Source organism: Lampetra planeri, chromosome 82 (genome assembly GCF_965212315.1).
Source record: "Lampetra planeri chromosome 82, kcLamPlan1.2.h2, whole genome shotgun sequence".
Classification (NCBI taxonomy): Eukaryota; Metazoa; Chordata; class Hyperoartia; order Petromyzontiformes; family Petromyzontidae; genus Lampetra; species Lampetra planeri.
This window is the reverse complement of record NC_136186.1, coordinates 3,884,932-3,905,530: the sequence shown is the minus strand read 5'-3', so window position 1 is coordinate 3,905,530 and position 20,599 is coordinate 3,884,932. Positions and strand designations below refer to the sequence as shown.

Here is a 20,599-nt window from a genome sequence, read left to right as displayed (position 1 = left end):
CTTAATATGTTACACAAGTGAGTTTTTCGACCCATTCTGTGTCACTGAAATGGGCTGCCAGTGGTGACTGTTTTTCTAAAAGATGTCTCTGGAGTGGCTCTCGCAACTCAAAATCTCTGGCCAGTGATCTACCTTTAGAAAGCCATCTCACTTCTGTGTTTTAGAGATGATGTGTGGTGAGCACGCTGCGCTACGAACCCGGCGACCCGAGTTCGATTCCCGCTCACGGCCACCACGATTATTTTTACGGGTCCTGGGCTTCCCCTAGGTGGACTCAGCCTCAAACGAGTAACTGATGTGGTGTGTGAACATCGCCACTGGGGAGACAAAGGCGGCCGGGCGTGGTGAATCCAAGTCCCGGGCGAAGCCGTGGAAGTCAAGCTAGTCTTCTATATATAAAAGGAAAATTTGTGAATGTGTTGTCTGTTCAAAATGTTTAGCGTACTTCCCGACATGCAACAAACTTGAAATTTGCCATGTGGGTACTTTGCAAAATGTACACCATGCAAAAATTATAAAAAATAAACTTTTGTTTTTTTGGGGGGGGGGGGGGGGAAAATGACCATGAAGTGTGTGGCGAGAATCGATATCTGCTGAGCGTTTGTGGTATCGATTAAAAGGGAATAGGCTGATTCTAAATAAATCTACAACCTTCGATTCCTTTGCGCGATCTAAAGAATCGAATTTTGACGCGCGCGCGTAAGTTTATTTTCCACCGCGCGTTGGGATTTATTTAATTTTATTTACATTTTATTAAAAAAATTATTCAGAAGAATAATGAAAAAAAAATTCATTTGTATATGTTATGTTTTTAATTTTCTTGAGAAGTTTTTCAATACATTTTTCCCCCAGGCAGTACCTAATAAAGGAAACAAACTATCAACTGGCGGTTAATTAACATAATTTATTCATAAATGCTATCGCTAGTTCATTTTGACTGGTCCAGCATCCACTCAACACTGTACATGAGCCCGTCTCATTAACATAATGTATTGAGTTACACCGCCGCTCGTTGGGGGAGGAGATTGTGTTCAACCCCGCAAGTGACGTCATGTCACCTGCTGCCGCGTGACGTCACGAGCTGCTACACCGCGCTCGCTCTCAGATCCGAGGTGAGAAGTTAATATCGTGGTTGTTGTCGTGGTGGTAGAGCCTCTCTCCGTCTCTCTCTCGTAGGGATATCAATTGAGTAGCAGCGAGTATGGAATCGATGTCCAGGTTGGAACATTACAACGCGGGGCCTAGCCACGCGGGGCCTTGCCTCCTGCCCTCGCCTGATTGCATTGGCTTTAATCCTCTGCTTAAGTTTAATTCGTCTTCATCTGGCTCACTACTTCATGGGACCTCCTTTGCCAGTAGCAACATATAAGAAGAGGTTTTTCCCCTTTTCTGGCAACTGAAACAGGTGTTAAGATATTAGTGGTTCTTTCGGTAAAGTCACGTAGAAGGGAAATAATAAAGTAATACAATTTCTTGCTGTGGATTTCACACCTGACGATGATTGCTCGTGTAGCAGTCGAAACGTCGTGAGAATTTTATTTTATTTAATTGTTTTGCTTCTACGTGGCTAGGTGTGAAAAACAGCAAGAATTTTTTGGAAATTTTTATAAAATTTTCTTGCTGTGTTAATTCACACCTGATTGCTCGTGTTGCAGTCGAAACGTCGTGAAAAAATGTTTTAATTGTTTTTCTTCCACATTACTTTAGGTGTGAAAAACAGCAAGAAATTTTTGGAAAATTCTTGAAAATGTTCTTGCTGTTTTTCACACCTGATTGCCTGCCTCTAGCGGTTATATCAATATAGAATATATGTAAGGATGCCCCCCAATAGACTCCCCCTGGAACTCTACCAGACACGTCCCACTGGGTCAAAGACCCCAGGACTGGCCCAGGACACGCTGGCGGGACTATGTCGCTCGGCTGGCCTGGGAATGCTTGGGAATTCTCCAGGATGAGCTAGAGTCTGTCGCCAGAGAAAGGGAGGCCTGGACTGCCCTTCTCAGCATGCCTCCACACGGACCCTCACCAGGACAAGCATTTTTAGAAACTAACGAATAAAGCTGTGATTCTTCTTGGCCACAGATATTACTATGTGGATGCAGAATATGAACTTATTTAAATTACCATCTCTGCTGGCTTATACAATGAAGGCTGTCCTGCCTATGATTCATCCTCTATCCAACCAGACTTATTTTGTATTAGAAGCTTACAGATCCTGAAGATATCAATATAGAATATAATCTTGAGTTTCTTTGGCAGGCGAGGCTGCATTGGTTCGGTCATGAATCCCGCATTTCCAGACACTCCATGCTCAAGCATCTTTTGTTTGTCCAGATATTAGGGGCTGAACAGGCATGGCATTGACTAGAGAAGAGATTGGAGGATGTGGAGGTGATCGGACCTGCCGATGACTGGTGCCGGCAGTGTCAAGATTGGCCTCTGTGGAGGAGGTCCGTGAGGTATGCTGCAGGGCAGTTAATAGATATTTTCTCTGCAACAACGATGAGGTCGGAAGAGCGACGCCAACATGAATAGGTGGTACGCTGGGTTCCTAAAACCCAGCAAGGCAGTGGGGAGCACAGCTGGTTCATATGCCAGTCATCCCTTGACACCTGGATCATTCCCATTACCTGCTGACAAGGAATCCACACTTACATGGCCTTAAATTGCACCTATCATGGCATTAGCACTGGGATAAGGTTACTTGCAATTCGTCACGAATTGTGGATTTTTGTATATATATGTTAATGATGCATGTGGAATGTACGTGTATTTAAGAGTGTATCTTCGTGGGGAGCTGTGGTGCAGTTATTTCACTGCATTATGAACTCAACAATTAGTTTGATTATCACCGACAGCAAACATGATTGATAAGTGAAAGTTGAACTGCTTGTAGGCCTCTGCTATGTTGATTGATCTTAAATTAATTACATGGTGAAGTGAGGAAGCGTCAATACTGAGCAGATGAAGGCGGCCAGGCATGGTTCTGGACACACCACCACTTTTTACCATGCCAGTGTGTGACAGTGTTAAGTTTCTATTTGCAGTAAATTATATTAACTATTGAACATGGAGGTCAAATCAAAACAATCGTTTATTTTAGTTCCCCTCTGGAATTTTTTGGAAAAATGGAAACAGGAAATTAACAGCACATATGCTGCTGAAGTTAGATCTGTTCTTCCAATCATTCAAGCAAATCTGAGCCTGGCTTCACACCTCTAAAGTTGCTATTGAAAATGTATGTATGCATTTATGCATAATACAAATAGTATTATTCCCAACAGCCTTTGCTATGTTAGCTGAAATTTGCATTTATAAATACTACTTTTTCAGCCAGGCAGCCGAAATTGTGTTCTTGGTGTTTTGGGTTAATATTTATTTTGAAGATACTAGGGCTTCCAGGCATATTTATATTGCTCTCTCATTGTTTTTCCTTAACAGCCCGTGTGATGAATTGGGGATAATCTTGAATATATGAATAAAGATAGACGTGTAAGTCATGTGTGACTGTGTATATATTCATTCCTCTGTGCCTCGATTCTGATTAAGATGGTGTGGACATTTTTTTTCTGTCTGCAGCTGATGCTTCTTCTGATGCTTCTTCTGATGCTTCCTCTGCAGAATTGGTCTGATGGAGCAAAGGCACTCAGCGCGGCTCGGTAGACAAAGACAACAATGGGACCAGTATGCAAACAGCATGGATTGTACTGGAAATTTTAGACAGGACCAGCCATCTCCAACGGGAGAGAAACCCTTGAAGTGCACTGTGTGTGGGAAGGCATTTTCAGATTCATCTGCTCTTAAAAAACACCAGAGAACACACACAGGAGAGAAACCCTTCAGGTGCACTGTGTGTGGGAAGGCATTTTCAAGTTCATTTTATCTTAAAATACACCAGAGAACACACACAGGAGAGAAACCCTTCAAGTGCACTGTGTGTGAGAAGCCATTTTCAAGTTCATTTTATCTTAAAATACACCAGCGAACACACACAGGAGAGAAACCCTTCAAGTGCACTGTGTGCGAGATGGAATTTTCACAGTCATCTAATCTCACAATCCACCAGAGAACACACAAAGGAGAGAACCCCTTCAAGTGCAGTGTGTGTGTGAAGGCATTTTCAAGTTCATATTATCTTAAAATACACCTGAGAACACACACAGGAGAGAAACCCTTCAAGTGCAGTGTGTGTGGGAAGGCATTTTCAAGTTCATTTTATCTTAAAAAACACCAGAGAACACACACAGGAGAGAAACCCTTCAAGTGCAGTGTGTGTGAGATGGCATTTTCACAGTCATCTAATCTTACAATCCACCAGAGAAAGCACAATGGAGAGAACCCCTTCAAGTGCAATGTGTGTGAGATGGCATTTTCACATTCATCAAATCTTAAAATGCACCAGAGAACGCACACAGGAGAGAAACCCTTTACGTGCAGTGTGTGTGGGAAGGCATTTTCAAGTTCGTCTTATCTTAAAATACACCATAGAATACACACAGGAGAGAAACCCTGCAAGTGCAGTGTGTGTGAGAAGGCATTTTCAAGTTCATCTAATCTTCAAATGCACCAGAAAACGCACAAAGGAGAGAACCCCTTCAAGTGCAGTGTGTGTGAGATGGCATTTTCATATTCATCAAATCTTAAAATGCACCAGAGAACGCACACAGGAGAGAAACCCTTTAAGTGCAGTGTGTGTGGGAAGGCATTTTCAACTTCGTCTTATCTTAAAATCCACCAGAGAATACACACAGGAGAGAAACCCTTCAAGTGCACTCTGTGCGGGAAGGCGTTTGCACAGTCAACACAGCTTAATACACACCAGAGAACACACAGGCATCAGAAGATCCCCAAGGAGTGTAGTCTGAAATCGACTTGTGAAAGTCAAAGTGCTGCAATGAGCCCATCCCTCCTGAAAAATGAACCAGAAGTAAATTCCAGCTTGGACACTATCAAATGTATCAAGGTGACATTTGAAGAGGCGAAGGTGAAATTTGAAGAGGTGACGGTGAAGAGCGAAGAAGTGAAGGTAAAATGTGAAGATGAAGATTCAACTCCAAAATCGGACCTTCACAACAATGGAGGCAACGTGAAGCAGGAGGAGAATTCTGACTGTGAGGCAGAGCAAGGCAACTCCCAGCAGTTTGTGGAAGTGGAGGTGTGGGTGGACTTCTTAGACAATACAAAGTCAAATTGAGAACCTGTAGATGTGTAAGCTTGAGACAATGAAGCTGCAATAGATTCACACTTGTCACAGGCCTTTAATGAAAAGAACGTGAAGTTGAACACTCCATTCCTAGGTTCAACCTGCAGAGTAAGAGCGGTCAGTATTTGCGGACCTGTGGGTTGGGTAGATCTCTAACTAGGAGCGAGAGCCTTCGGGACATGTTTCTTTATTGCCGTTCGTATGAATATCGTCACATTTATTTTTAAGGACTTTTTCCTATCGCCGTATATGCTCGCGTTACTCTGAGAAATTAACCGATTGCTCTGTTACCCAGTTTAACAACGTAATCATTGAGGGTTAAATGTATGGATCAATGAGCACATCTACAGGAGTACTGTGTTGACAATTCCAAGCATAAGAGTTCGCATATTAGAGTGTTATGTTTTTGTTTGGAAATTAAAGTTGCTTAACACAGAAGTGTCTGAGTGGTTCCTTCCTAAGTTCATGCATAATGATCTTAATTATAAGAACTGTATCCTTTGGCGAGATCTGAATTCTGAGACCTGATAGAATTACACTAAAACATAATCAGTTAAACTTCTTGGTTTTTTCGGTAAAGTCACGTAGAAGGGAAGTAATAAAATAGAGAATTGTTTCATGTTTTATTTTTATTATTTTATTACTTCCCTTCTACGTGACTTTACCGAAAAAACCAAGAAGATGAATTCTTGCAGTCACGAAAGCTTTAAATCGAAATATAATCAGTTAAAGTTAAAGCGAGAATCTTTGTATTATCACAATTAGTAAGAAGACAAGTTTTTTCACGGACCAGGGGGGGGGGCGGGGGGGATGGTTTCATGATGATTCAAGCGCATTATATTTATTGTGCACTTTATATTATTATTACATTGTAATGTGAAATTAGTATACAACTCGCCATAATGCAGAATCAGTGGTAGCTCTGAGCTTGTTTTCCTGTAACTAGATGGTCCCATCTGGGGGTGATGGGAGACCGTGACACCCGAAGTGTGTTGCCTATGTCCAGTCTACTCCATAATCTCGTTTTGGTTGCTGTCACTGCAGAAACCCCTGCTTCACAAAGATGGGATGTTGGAAATCGAAGCAGGCTTTTCAGTGCTTTTGTGGCAATCTCAGGATTTTCCGCCTTGACTTTAATCCAGAACGTATCGAGATTTGAAGTTGTCCCAAACATACTTTTAATGCCACCTTCATTTGCGATCTCAAGCAGTTGATCCTCTTCTAGTACAGGGAAAGTCGATTCACCTGGCTTATTCACAAATGGGTTGCGGATCCATTCCTTCCCAGGTCGGGGGTCTTTTGTGGTTGGGAAGTAATGCTCAAACTCTTTTAAAAGCTGTGTCTGTGTATCTCAAGTAGATGTATGTGTGTCACATGTGTGTAGGGCTGTGTGTGTGTCAGTATATCTATGTGTGTCTAAGTCCATGTGTGTAGGGCTGTGTGTGTGTCAGTCTATCTATGTGTGTCTAAGTCCATGTGTGTGTGTCTTAGTCTATATGTGTGTGAGTAAGTACATATGTGTGTTTACATCAATGTGTGTGTGAGTCCACGTATGTCTGTGTGTGAGTCGCTGTATGTGTGTACGTCGATATGTGTGTGTGTATCTCCATATGTGTATATCTCAAGTGGATGTCTATGTGTGTGTCAGTCCATATGTGTGTGTTTAAGTCGATGTGTTTGTGTGTGTGAGTCCATATGTGCGTGTGTGTTAGTTGCTGTGTGTGCATGCCTCCATGTTAGTCAGTGTAAGTCCATTTCTTTGCGTGTCTGTAGGCCAATGTGTGCGTCTTAGTCCATGTGTGTGCTTTATTGACCTGCTCAAGGCCTATGATACCATCAGTAGGCCTGGGCTCTGGGTTGTTCTTCGTGCTTTCCGAGTCCCTCACCCACTGATCACCATCCTTAAGGACCTTCATGATGGTGAGCGGGCCCGGGTAAAACTACGTGGCCGGGAGTCAGAGCCTTTCCCTGTACACTTTGGGGTGCGACAGGGTTGTCCTCTGGCTCCCACATTATTTAACATCTATTTTGACCATGTAGTTTGTGAAGCCTTCAATAGCTGTACCGGAGGAATTTCCATTTGGTACAGATACAAGGGGAGGCTGATCGATGCCCGGGTGCGGTCAAGGGATGGCTCCCTATTGCTCAGCCACATTATGTATGCCGATAATCTGCTAATTGCTGCTCACTCGGAGGTGGAGTTCTCGGTGCCGTTGCTGAACCTGGAGCTTGCCACCAAGAGGTGGGGCCTTACCATCAGCCCCACCAAAACGAAGCACCTGCCTGGGTATTTTGTACCATCGGACACTCCATTCCCACAACTCCCGATGGGTGATGGGGCAGTTGTGGAGACAGTGGAGAGTTTCCCATACCTTGCCAGTCTGCTAATGACCAACTCTGGTTTAACAGCAGAGGTCTCACTCAGAATCAGTTGAGCCGGATTATCTTTTCATCGGTTGTGTAACACTGTTTGGAAGCTACCTGCTCTATCACTCCGCACGAAGCTTCAGGTCTTCTCGGCCACGGTCATTCCCTCCCTTCTCTATGCTTCTGAAACTTGGACCCCCCCTAATGGAATATCTTCGCCGGTTAGAAACATTTAGGATGGCCTGCCTACGATGCATCCTGGGTTTAACCAGGCTGGATTGTGTGAAGAGCTCACAAATCCTTGAAAGATCTGGGCAAAGTCCCATCGGTGAGCTCCTCCAGCAAGTCATGTAGCCCGCATGCCCAGCCACTGCATGCCTAAACAGCTTTTGTTCGGCCGGATCGAAGGGGCTAAACGGCCGTGGCACGGGCTGGAGAAGAGATGGAGTGATGTGGTACAGGAGGACGTGGAGCTGAGTGGACTTGCCGATGACTGGTACCAGCCATGTCAAGATCGGCCTCTGTGGAGGAGGCTCGTGAAGGACGCTACTGGCTAGTTGAAGGCAATCGCCCTCCAACAACAACGGAGGGCGGAGGAGCGACGCTCACAACAACGAGCGGAGCGCCGGGCGACTAAAGCACAGCGAGTTGCCACAGTAGGGGCCACAGGTGGTGCATCAGCCAGTCGTCTCAGTCAGTCGACCTGTGCCATCTGGGTTTGCCCCGTGACCTCCTGCCAGCAGGCGTTCGACACTTCATGTGGCCTCAAGGTGCACATAGCCTGGCACAAGCGTTGTGGTGACGTCACCGCCACTTAGTGGCGAATGGCGGTTGTTGTTGTTTAGTCTATGTATGTGTAGTGGTGATACGCGCTGGGGTAGGGATCGGGTGCCAGCGCGTAGTGATTGGCTGTGTGTGTGGTGACGCGCGCTGACGGTGAAGGATCAGGGGTCAGCGCGGGGTCGTGGGTTAGGTGGTGCTGATTGGCTGTGTGCCGGTGACGCGCTTGAGAGGGAGTGATCGGGTGGCAGCGCGGCGTGATTGGTTGGGTAGGGGAAACACGCGCTGGGGGAAAACGGATCGTAGAAATAGCGCGTCGTGATTGGTTAACTAAGGAGCGATGCTCACGTCGAGGTCCGCATCCGCTCCGTCTCCCGTGAGCAGGGACTATATAAGGTGATGCACACAGGCACACGGGGAGAGTGTAACCAGCGAAGACTGAAGATGGAGAGGAAGAGATAGGGCCCTGTGGTACCCAGTCCCGCTGTCCTGTGGGGACCGGGACTCTGTGTAAGCCAGAGGCGGAGTGTAGGGTGAGCATGCAGTGTGAGCATGCAGTGTGTGTAGCCAGAGGCATAGGGTCTACACGAGACGAGTGATGCGTGTGTAGCCAGAGGCATAGGGTCTACACGAGACGAGTGATGCGTGTGTAGCCAGAGGCATAGGGTCTACACGAGACGAGTGATGCGTGTGTAGCCAGAGGCATAGAGTCGACATGAGCTAAGTGAAGTGTGTAGCCAGAGGCATAGAGTCTACACGAGCTAAGTGAAGTGTGCAGTCAGAAGAATAGAGGTCACACGTTGTATCGTTGTATCGTGACAGTAGTCAGAAGAATAGAGACCACACGTTGTATCGTGACAAGTCAAGATTTAATAAAAAGTGTGTTACCTGTCAAGGAGTTTCCTGCCGTCATTTCCAATACTTCAACTGGCGTCAGAAGTGAAACAGTCTTCCAAGCATGGAGACAAGGAAGACCCGTCGGACCCACGGGATTGACCGCGAGGATAACCTTGACGACTCGGGCCAGCTGGCATCGGGGGGTGAGGACGAAGAATTGCCCACGCTGCAGGATCCGCCGACGGCGCCGGGCGAGCGACTGGGGACCGATGCCGTGCTCCGCGAGGCGCACTCCCGTCTGGCGGAGCTGCTGCTCGCCGCCGCGTCCATCCTGGCGGAAATCAGCTCGTCGGCAGGAGCGGGGACGGCGGCGGACATTCTACAGGGTCGCCCGCAGATTCCCGCCAAAATGACTTGGCGATTCCCGCCATTTCATCTGCGCCGACTTTTGGCGGGAACGGCGACCGCCACGTGGCGGCGGTTCTCCAAGCGCGCCCGCTTACGTCATCAACGCGCGCTGCGGACCGCCATCAGACACCCGCCACTGGGGCCGCCATCTTACACACCGACGGGGCGGCGGGAAGGAACCACGAGGCAGAGGACGACTTCATTTTTCAACAGCGCCTTCCCACATTGTCAGCCTTCAAGGCGGAAGGCGGGGACTGGGGCCAATTTCAGCGCAGGTTTTTGGCGCATCAGGAGATGTCCGCCTGGTCCGACGCTACGGCGCTGCGGGCACTGCCTGCCATGTTGGACGACAACGCGCTCGCGGCCTTCACGTCCGCACGGAGGTCGGACCGCTCCACGCTTAAGGCAGCGCTGGGTCTCATGGCCAAGGTCTACGGACCTCCCTCGGCGTGTCGCCATCATTTTTATGCAAGGCGGAAGGCGGACACGGAGACCGCGCTCGCCTATCGCACGGCGTTGCTGGCTCTCGCCGATGCCGCATTCCCTCGTATGGACGAGGAGGGCCAAGATGCGATGGTTTTGGAGCAGCTGCTTAAGTTGGCGCAGGACCTGGGGGTCCCCATCAACACGGCCGACGAGATCGATATTTCTTCCTTGCGGGTCGCTACGAGTATACAAGCGCACGAGGTCCTTCAACGCAAACAGGGGGTCGTCTGCAACGCTGCCGTGGCCTCAGCTCCGGGTCCGGTGGTCACCGAACCCCAAGTCGTCAGCCCACGAGAGGAGGCGTTCACCGCGGGACGACCAGGGGACTGGAGGTCGGGGGGTCGTTCGCCTCTGCGATCGGCCCGCAAGCTGGAGCAACCGAGATCTCCGACGACCCTCATCACGTGTTATAACTGCGGCCTCCGGGGCCACGTGGCGTCCGGTTGCCGCGCTCCACGTCAGCGCGCCATGGTATCTCGGCTGGACGACGACCAAGGCCCCAAGTCATCCCTACAAACCCCGGCAAGTTGCGGCACCTCACATGCTCGGCCTACATACTCGACACGCATGGGCCGTCGCGGTGCGGCGGAGGAGGGCCGGTTAGGGTTCAGGGATTCGGTTCGGCGAGGGGGGTTCGGCCGGGACCGGGGAGACATTGAATGGTCGGAGTTGGGGCACAGAATTGTGGCTGCTTCAGCGGGTTCATCCGTCGTTACGGGATCTATTGATGGGGTCGAGGTCAGGCTGTTAGTGGACACGGGGGCGTCGGCGACTATTATATCGGACCTCATTTACAACATTTTCCCCATCCAATGCCGTCCGCTGCTCCCAGTGGATGTGCCATTTTACGCCGCTAATGGGGGATCGTTGGGCATTATCGGTCAGATTAGGGCGTCCATTTGCATTGGAGATATCAAATTGTCGGGACCCGTTTTCGTTTCGTCTTCTTTGGCGGTTCCTTATCTATTGGGCACTGATTTTTTGGCTAAAATGCCCATTAAAATTCTCATCGATCAGCGTTGCATTGAACTACCATCGGGTCGCCGTATTTCATTTTTGACGAACCCTACTGAAATTCGGACGGCGTGCGCTACGATACAAGCGTTGGCGACACAGACCGTGCACGTGCCCCCGGGTTCACAGATGTTAATTCCCCTCCGGTTGCGGAAACCATGGGTGGGGGGACTTCGGAACAAGGCATGCTTTTGGGTCCTTCTAACAGGGCTGTCGGGGGTGTCGATTTGTCGGTGGCTCACACTTTGGTTCGGGCTGACAAGGATCCGTTTGTGATGGTTTTAAACGCTGGGTCGCGGCCAGCCGTCATTCAGCAGGGCACCATGCTAGCTCATGCGGCACGGGTCCCTGCGGATGAGTGGCTGGTTGCGCAAGTTGATCCGAGCCCCATGCAGAACATTCAACCGAGGGAGGACCTTGAATGGGTCCATTCGCTGTGCGCGGACTCGGACGATTTGTCAGTGGTACAGTTGGGTGCGCTGCGCGAGTTGCTAATGGAATTTTCTGATGTGTTCAGTAAACATAAGTATGACATTGGGTGCACGGATTTGTTACGCCACCACATTGAAACGGGCGATGCGGCACCGGTCAGGCTAAATCCCTTCCGACTGAGTCCTGCTGAGAAGGAACATGTTCAGTCGGCCGTTAACGATATGCTAGAAGCCGACATTATTTCGCCTTCCTCCAGTCCTTGGGGAGCACCTATTGTGCTGGTTAAGAAGCAGGACGGGTCCTTGCGATTTTGCGTAGATTTCCGTCGCCTGAATAAGATCTCTGTGGCTGACGCGTATCCGCTCCCCAGGATGGACGAGTCCCTCGATGCATTGTCTGGTGCGCGATATTTTTCGACTCTTGATTTATTATCGGGATTCTGGCAGTTGCCACTCGACGAAGAGTCTAAACCTAAGACAGCATTTCGGACTCCAGGGGGCCTGTTCCAGTTTAACCGGTTACCCATGGGACTTCACTCCTCTCCAGCGACGTTTCAGCGCCTTATGGAGTTGGTTTTGTCGGGCTTGCAATGGGATACATGCTTGATTTACCTTGACGATGTCATTGTTTTCAGTAAAACGTTTGAGGAACACCTCCAGCGATTGAGAGGGGTGTTCTTACGAATGCGATCGGCTAAATTAAAATTTAAACCGGCCAAATGCCACCTTTTTCGTAAGTCCGTTAGATACTTGGGTCACATTGTCGACTCTTCGGGGATTTCTACCGATCCCGCGAAGACGGACTGTGTCAGTTCATGGCCGACACCCACGTCAGTTTCGGACGTGCGCAGTTTCATCGGTTTTGCTTCTTATTACCGCCGATTCGTTGAGCACTTCGCCACTATTGCAAAACCCTTGCACGCTCTAACGGCGAAAGGAGTGAAGTTCCGATGGGGACCGGAGGAGGAGGCCGCGTTCTGCTCCCTCCGGGACGCCTTGGTGGGTGCCCCACCCTTGCGCTATCCGGATTTTGCGAGTCCCTTCTTGCTAGATACGGATGCTAGCGACACGGGCATTGGGGGGGTGCTATCCCAAGTCGTTGGGGGAGTCGAAAGGGTGGTCGCTTATGGTAGCAGGGTGTTGTCACCGGCGGAGCAGCGCTACTGCGTCACCCGTCGCGAGCTGCTTGCCATTGTTTTTTTTGTACAACAATTCAGACCGTATCTCTATGGTCGTCACTTTACGGTCCGGACGGACCACGCGGCGCTACAGTATTCATTGAGGGTCGCCCAACCCTCGGGCCAATTGTCACGGTGGTTGGAAGTCCTCCAGGACTATCAGTTCACGACTACATACCGTAAGGGGTTGCGACACACAAATGCCGATGCCCTGTCGCGATTGTTGCCTTGTCATAAATGTGCTTGTCTATCGGGATCGGCGCGCTGTAAACCGCCGGTTGTGGAAGATATGGGGGCATTGGCTGCGACCGCGGGCGCACCAATCTGGGATGTCCCCGCTACCTCTCAGGGTCAGGACTCGCTGCTCTCACTGTCGCTGAGGGAGTGGGGCCGTCTCCAAATGGCGGACAGCTCCCTGCTAGCATTGCGCCGCATGGTGGGGGGTCCCAAAGAGGACCAGGAGCGAACTGGCTCCTACGTACTTAAGCAAGGCATGTTAATGAGATGGGACAGTTTGTCCCGGCGGCACGCACTTGTGGTGCCTTCCGCTGTGAGGGGGAAAGTTGTCTTGGCCGCACACGAACGCCTCTTGCATTTGGGAGTAAACAAAACGCTTGCCCTGCTTCAGCGTGACTATTATTGGCCGGGGATGGGGAGTGACGTGGTGAATATTCTGAAGGGATGCGTTGAGTGCGCCAGACGGAAACCACCGCCCGTGGCAGCTAATCCACCGCTGCAATCTATTCAAGTCTCGCGCACTAACGAGCTCATTGCGCTCGATATTCTGGGGCCTTTTCCAGTCACGCCTAGGGGTAATAAGTACCTGTTGGTGGGGGTCGAATATTTTACCCGGTGGCCTATGGCGTGGCCACTCGCCAACCAGTCGGCGGCGGCTGTGACGGACGCCTTTGTCCAGGGCTACGTCCTGGACAAGGGGGCTCCCGAACGCTTGCTGACCGACCAAGGGAAAAATTTTTCAAGTAAATTGCTGCAAGAGGTGTGCGATCTGTTGGGTACTAAGAAGGTGCGTACCTCCCCGTACCACCCGCAGACGGACGGGATGGTGGAGAGACTCCACAAGACCTTGACTTCTATGCTGTGCCAGCGGGTGTGTGAGGCACATGTTGATTGGGACCTGCAGGTCCCGGGGGTCCTTGCCGCGTATAGAATGGCCCCCCATGCAGCGACGGGATTTTCCCCATTCTATCTGATGTACGGTCGGGAAGCCGACCCGCCCATGGAAACGCAGCTTGGCCTGTCCGCACCACGAACTAATTCAAAATTGGCAGAACATATTAAATTTAATATTCATAAGCTGACAGAGGCAAGGGAGGCCGCACGGCTTAATTCGCGGGCTCGCCAAATTGCAAACGAGCGGTTGCGTGCACGGAAGGTGTCCGTGCACGACTGGAAACCAGGTGACAGGGCCTGGCTGCATTGCCCTCAGGCACCTTTGGCTACGTCGCCTAAATTGTTGAAGCCATGGCGGGGACCCGTGGAGGTCGTGCGTGTTGCACGCCCCCAGTGCGTTCAGATAAAATGGGGAAAGCGACGGTGGTAGGTCCACCCCTCCCGACTGAAACCGTTCTCGCCTCCATATGGCCTCCCCTTGTGTCGTGAGGGCCGAGCATGTGACGTGACCGACGACCCAAAGGGGGAAATGTCTCTGCCTGATCCTCACATGTTTCCGCCTGATCTCCTCCCAGGTGTCTCGGAACTGACAGCTGCCGACCACCGGCGGCCGGATCTTCACGGCGGGGCCGGTCCTTTCAGGCCCGATCCGCGCCGTCTAGAGCAGCCGGAGCCACCGGACGGTCGTCGGCGTCCCGTCCCATATGACGGACCGGCCAGACGGACTCGCGCCAGGTCGCGCTACTTTTTATGACCTACCACGTGAGGAGTCGAGGAAGCTGGAGCGCCTCGTCACTGCGTTAGTCACAGAGACGCTGGGCGCGTTCATTTTCTGGAAATCGCTTTTATTGTGTTGTTCGTCGGGCTGTACATAGCTTCTTATCGAGGTGTTGTGTGTGTTGTTGTTGACTTTTCTTGTGTTAGTTGTCAATTTGTACATAGGTTGCTGTTGTGTTGGTGTTGTTGCGTTACGGGGCACACTGGGGGGTGGGGTTTTTGTTGTGTTGACGTTGTGTTGTGTTGTTGGTTAGCAGCCGGGCCGGCTGCGAGCTATGTGGGAGGGGGTGATGTAGTGGTGATACGCGCTGGGGTAGGGATCGGGTGCCAGCGCGTAGTGATTGCCTGTGTGTGTGGTGACGCGCGCTGACGGTGAAGGATCAGGGGTCAGCGCGGGGTCGTGGGTTAGGTGGTGCTGATTGGCTGTGTGCCGGTGACGCGCTTGAGAGGGAGTGATCGAGTGGCAGCGCGGCGTGATTGGTTGGGTAGGGGAAACACGCGCTGGGGGAAAACGGATCGTAGAAATAGCGCGTCGTGATTGGTTAACTAAGGAGCGATGCTCACGTCGAGGTCCGCATCCGCTCCGTCTCCCGTGAGCAGGGACTATATAAGGTGATGCACACAGGCACACGGGGAGAGTGTAACCAGCGAAGACTGAAGACGGAGAGGAAGAGATAGGGCCCTGTGGTACCCAGTCCCGCTGTCCTGTGGGGACCGGGACTCTGTGTAACCCAGAGGCGTAGTGTAGGGTGAGCATGCAGTGTGAGCATGCAGTGTGTGTAGCCAGAGGCATAGGGTCTACACGAGACGAGTGATGCGTGTGTAGCCAGAGGCATAGAGTCGACACGAGCTAAGTGAAGTGTGTAGCCAGAGGCATAGAGTCTACATGAGCTAAGTGAAGTGTGCAGTCAGAAGAAAAGAGGTCACACGTTGTATCGTTGTATTGTGACAGTAGTCAGAAGAATAGAGACCACACGTTGTATCGTGACAAGTCAAGATTTAATAAAAAGTGTGTTACCCGTCAAGGAGTTTCCTGCCGTCATTTCCAATACTTCATATGTGTGAGTGCATTTGTGTGTGTAACTCTATGTGTGTGTGTCAGTCCATTTGTGTGTAACTACATGTGTGTCTGACTTTTTCGCCCGGGCAACGTCGGGTACTTACCGCTAGTACAAAATAAATGAAACTGAAACTATCAACTGGCGGTTAATTAACAATCTTATATATAAAAGTCTCCGCATGCTCGCGCTTGCGGGGGATTTGGCTCTCGGACGGTGGCCTTCACGTAGAAAAAAATTTGCCGGGCAACACGCCCTAAGCCCCGCGGTGGGAATAGGCTATTCCGTTTTCCCATCCGTAAACGTTAAAGTACTTTAATTAACAAATTTGTGCCGTTTCTATTATTATTTATTTACTTATTGCGCGCCATCGACCGTACCAAGTGACGCCAATTTCGTGGGGGGGGGGGGGGGCGGACCCTACCAAGTACTGCGCATTCGCTCCAACTCACGGGGACATTTCATTTCACACGTTTAACATGGAATATACACATCACGCTGCCGATTTCTCTTCATAGTGTGATGTCCCCCCCACCACCCCAATGCGTGTAGTTACTGCTATAAAGTTCTTAGATATTAACTTAATATTCTTAAAGCGCTTACATAGTATTATTCTGCCTCGGGCGGGGGAATGTTGGGGGGGGGGGGGGGGGTAGCGGCCCAGCCAGCAGCCTGGCAATGTCTCACCTCCTCCGGCTTGCCAATCTAGGCGAGGCCGCGGGCTCTGCACGGGACAAGGCATCACCACGCCAATGTAAAGTACAATTTTATTGCATCTTTCGCTAAGAACTGAGGTTTATTGTTTACTATTAAACAAATAAGTTTACAAATATTACAATGATAATGGTTGTGTGCACATAACAACGTTGCTTCGTTTACTAATATGAAACTAATAAGTTGTCTAATATTACAATTATAATGTTCGTGTGCAGAAACTACATGTGTGTCCCTAAAGTCGATGTCTGTGTGTGTGAGTCCATGTGTTTGTGTGCGTGTAAGTCGATGGGTTTCTACGTGTGTGGGTCCATGTCCGTGTAAGTCCATGTGTGTGTCTGTCTTTTTCAAATGGACAACGCCCCATGTGTGTGTGTACGTACAAGTGTGTGTGTGTGTCAGTCCATTTTTTGTGCGTATCAGTCGCTGTGTGTGTGTTAGTCCACATGTGTAAGTCCATACGTGTGTGTGTCACTCGATTGTGTGTGTGTAAGTCAATGTGTGTGTGAGTCTGTGTGCCTGTTAATGCATGTGTATCTAGAGTACATGTTTGTGTGTCAGAGTCCATATGTGTATGTGTAGGGCAATGTGTGGGTCAGTATATGTATGTGTGTGTGTGTAAGTCCATGTGTGTGTGTCTTAGTCGATGTTTGTGTGCAAGTACATGTGTGTTTACGTCAATGTGTGTGAGTCCACGTATGTCTGTGTGTGAGTCGATGTATGTGTGAGTCGCTGTATGTGTGTATGTCGATATGTGTAACTCCATGTGTGTGTATCTCAAGTGGATGTCTGTGTGTGTGAGTCCATATGTGTGTGAGTCGATATGTGCGTGTGTGTTAGTCGCTGTGTGTGCATGTGTAATGTAGTAACTCGGCGGGAGACGACTTCACGGGTAGCACACTCTTTATTTCACCAACTTCGTTTCACAGGTGACTAACACCCACTGTAGTATCTCGGGTGACTAACACCCACTTGGTTACTCGGGTGACTAACACCCACTTGGTTACTCGGGTGACTAACACCCACTTAGTTACTCGGGTGACCAACACCCACTCAGCTACTCGGGTGACTAACACCCACTGAGCTGCCCGGGTGACCAACACCCACTTAGCTACTCGGGTGACTAACACCCACTGAGCTACTCGGGTGACCAACACCCACTTAGCTACTCGGGCGACTAACACCCACTGAGCTACTCAGGTGACCAACACCCACTTAGCTACTCGAACACGGGCTCTTACGCCCCGTAGCCTCTCGAAACACACCCAGCCGGGGTGTTCCTCTCGACCCTGGGTCCCACAGTCCCGACCCACATGGGCGTCGGACCACGGGTCCCACAGTCTCGCCTCCGAGCCACACAGGGCCCCGGTCCCAACAAGGACAGCGGGACTAGGGGTCTCAGGGCACTACCTCTTCCCTCCGTCTTCGATCTTCAACTGGTTAACAACAACCTCGAGTGCTCTCGCGCGTCACCCTTTATACACTCCCTGCGGACGTCGCTGAGAGCACTCATCCCATTTGACCAATCACCGGGCGCTGGCTACGATCCTGTTTTCCCACAGTGTCAGCGCGCCTCACCACTCACACCGCGCCGCCCCGTGATCTCTCACTCCCGGCGCGCGCGTCCACACCACGCCCCCAACGCGTGCCCAACCCCGCACCCCGTGCCGCCCCGTGATCCATCACTGTCGGCGCACGTCAACACCACCACTACATCACCCCCTACCACATAGCTCGCAGCCGACCCGGCTGCTATAAAAATATACAACACCCCCTCCCATGTGTTCCCCGTAACACAACAACAACATAACAACATAACACAACACGAACACCGCCATCCGCAAAAACCAGCAATGCCACCACAACAACAAAACAATATTTACAATCCGGCGAGTGACAACAATAAATGTGTATGCAAAAAATATATATATTTTTTTCCTTTCTTCTGACTCGTGCAGCGTCCCATTCTTCCCGAGCGTCCCTTGAACGGGACATTACCCCGGCAGAGGGGGAACACGGCGGTGAGCCCGGGTTTAAAAATAGTATTAAAAAAAAAATTTTTCTCTCTTTTCATGAAAAGTGTTGTGTCCTAGCCCGAGTCCGCCTTGCCGGTCCCTCGTACGGCACCAGACGCGGTTGACCGTCCGGTGGTGCCGGCAGTTCAGGAAGGCACGGGCCAGGCATCGGGGATCCGCGCGTGCCGCGGGGTTCCGGTTCCCGACGGTCAACCGCCGTCAGGCCCGAGACACCTGGGGGTGGGTCAGGTGGAGACACGTGAGGATCAGCCTGCAACACATCCCTCCCCGAGTCGACGGTCACATCACACGCTCGGTCGTTACGGCACAAAACGGGGTCACACGGTGCCGCGTAGGGTTTCAGTCGGGAGGGGTGCACGTACCAACGGCGTTTATCCCATTTAATCTGTATACTCTGGGGTCGTGCAACCCGCACAATTTCCACCGGTCCCCTCCATGATCTCAACAATTTGGGGGATGTAGCCAACGGTGCATGTGGACAATGCAGCCAGGCCTTATCGCCTGGTTTCCAATCGTGCGTATGCACCCTCCGTTCATGCAATCTCTCGTTCGCGATCTGCCGAGCCTGCGAATTCAATCTCGCAGCCTCTCGCGCTTCAGCCAATTTGGCGATATTAAACTTGATGTGGTCTGCCAATTTAGATTTTGCACGTGGCTGGGAAATCCCCAGTTGGACGTCCATGGCCGGATCGGCCTCCCGCCCATACATAAGAAAAAATGGGGAAAACCCCGTCGCCGCATGAGGGGCCATTCGATAGGCCGCGAGCACCCCCGGTACCTGTAAGTCCCAATCAACCTGATCGTCGCAGACCTGTTGGCACAGCATAGACGTAATCGTCCTGTTCAGACGTTCAACCATTCCGTCAGTCTGCGGGTGGTACGGGGAGGTACGCACTTTCTTTGTACCCAACAGGTCGCACACCTCGCGCAACAAAACGCTCGAAAAATTATTCCCTTGGTCCGTCAGCAAGCGTTCAGGGGCGCCCTTGTCCAAAACATAACCTTGGACAAAGGCGTCCGCCACTGCCGCAGCCGACTGGTTGGCGAGTGGCCATGCCATGGGCCAGCGGGTAAAATACTATACGCCAACCAGTAGGAACTTATTTCCCCTAGGTGTAGCGGGAAAGGGCCCCAAGATGTCTAACGCAACCAATTCGTTTGTGCGCGAAACCTGAATGGATTGCAGCGGTGAATTAGCCGCTACTGGTGGCGGCTTCCTTTGAGCGCACCTCACACATCCCTTAAGAATGTTCGCCACGTCGTTGCCCATCCCCGGCCAATAATAGTCTCGCTGGATTAGGGCGAGCGTTTTGTGAAACCCCAAATGCATGAGTCACTCATGAGCAGCCAGAACGAGCCTACCCCGCATAGCAAATGGCACAACGAGCGCGTGACGCCGGGACATGTTGTCCCACTTCATCAAGAGGCCCTGTCTGCACACCCAGGAACCGACCCGCGCTTCCCCCCCCTCGGGAGCGTCAACCTTCCGACGTAGCGTGAGTAGGGAGCTGTCGGCCATTTGGAGACGGCCCCACTCGATGAGAGGCAACGCTAACAGCGAGTCCCTCCCCGTGGGAGCGTCGACCCCCGTAGTATCAGTGGCGGTGAGCACAACTTCCGCGGGGACGGCGACAGGGGGTTTACACCGCTTCGATCCCAGCAGACATTCGCATTCCGTGCGCGGCGGCAACCGCGACAAGGCATCCGCGTTCGAGTGGCGCAATCCCTTGCGGTAAATCGTCGTGAATTGGTAGTCCTGAAGGACCTCCAACCAACGGGACAATTGGCCGGATGGCTGCGCCACCCGCATAGCATACTGGAGAGCCGCATGGTCCGTACGAACCGTAAAATGACGGCCGTAAAGATACGGCCTGAATTGCTGTATAAAAAACACAATCGCCAGCAATTCACGACGTGTCACACAGTAGCGTTGTTCCACAGGGGACAGAACCCTGCTACCGTAGGCGACCACCCGTTCAACCCCCCCGACCACCTGTGAGAGCACTCCCCCGATACCCGTGTTACTGGCATCCGTGTCGAGTAAAAACGGTTGCGTGAAATCGGGGTAACACAAGGGGGGAGCCTGCACCAAGGCGTCACGAAGGGAGCAGAACGCAGCCTCCTCTTCCGGCCCCCAGTGAAACCGCACACCTTTAGCCGTCAAAGCGTGCAGGGGCCT

The 20,599-nt window shown here is 51.0% G+C and overlaps 2 protein-coding genes across 2 annotated transcripts in view; both read left to right on the top strand.

Moving 5' to 3' along the window:
* The window catches only part of LOC144738390 (uncharacterized), a 38,822-nt gene that overhangs the window by 4,633 nt on the left and 13,590 nt on the right, over positions 1–20,599 (top strand). The window contains 2 exon segments of the mRNA XM_078621426.1: positions 1,106–1,112; positions 3,626–5,191. Coding sequence (XP_078477552.1) covers positions 1,106–1,112; positions 3,626–5,191 — 1,573 coding nt within the window.
* The window catches only part of LOC144738423 (uncharacterized), a 176,377-nt gene continuing 156,684 nt past the window's right edge, over positions 907–20,599 (top strand). The window contains exon 1 of the mRNA XM_078621453.1: positions 907–1,112. The gene's annotated coding sequence lies outside the window, so the exon portion shown is untranslated. The remainder of the gene's footprint in view (positions 1,113–20,599) is intronic.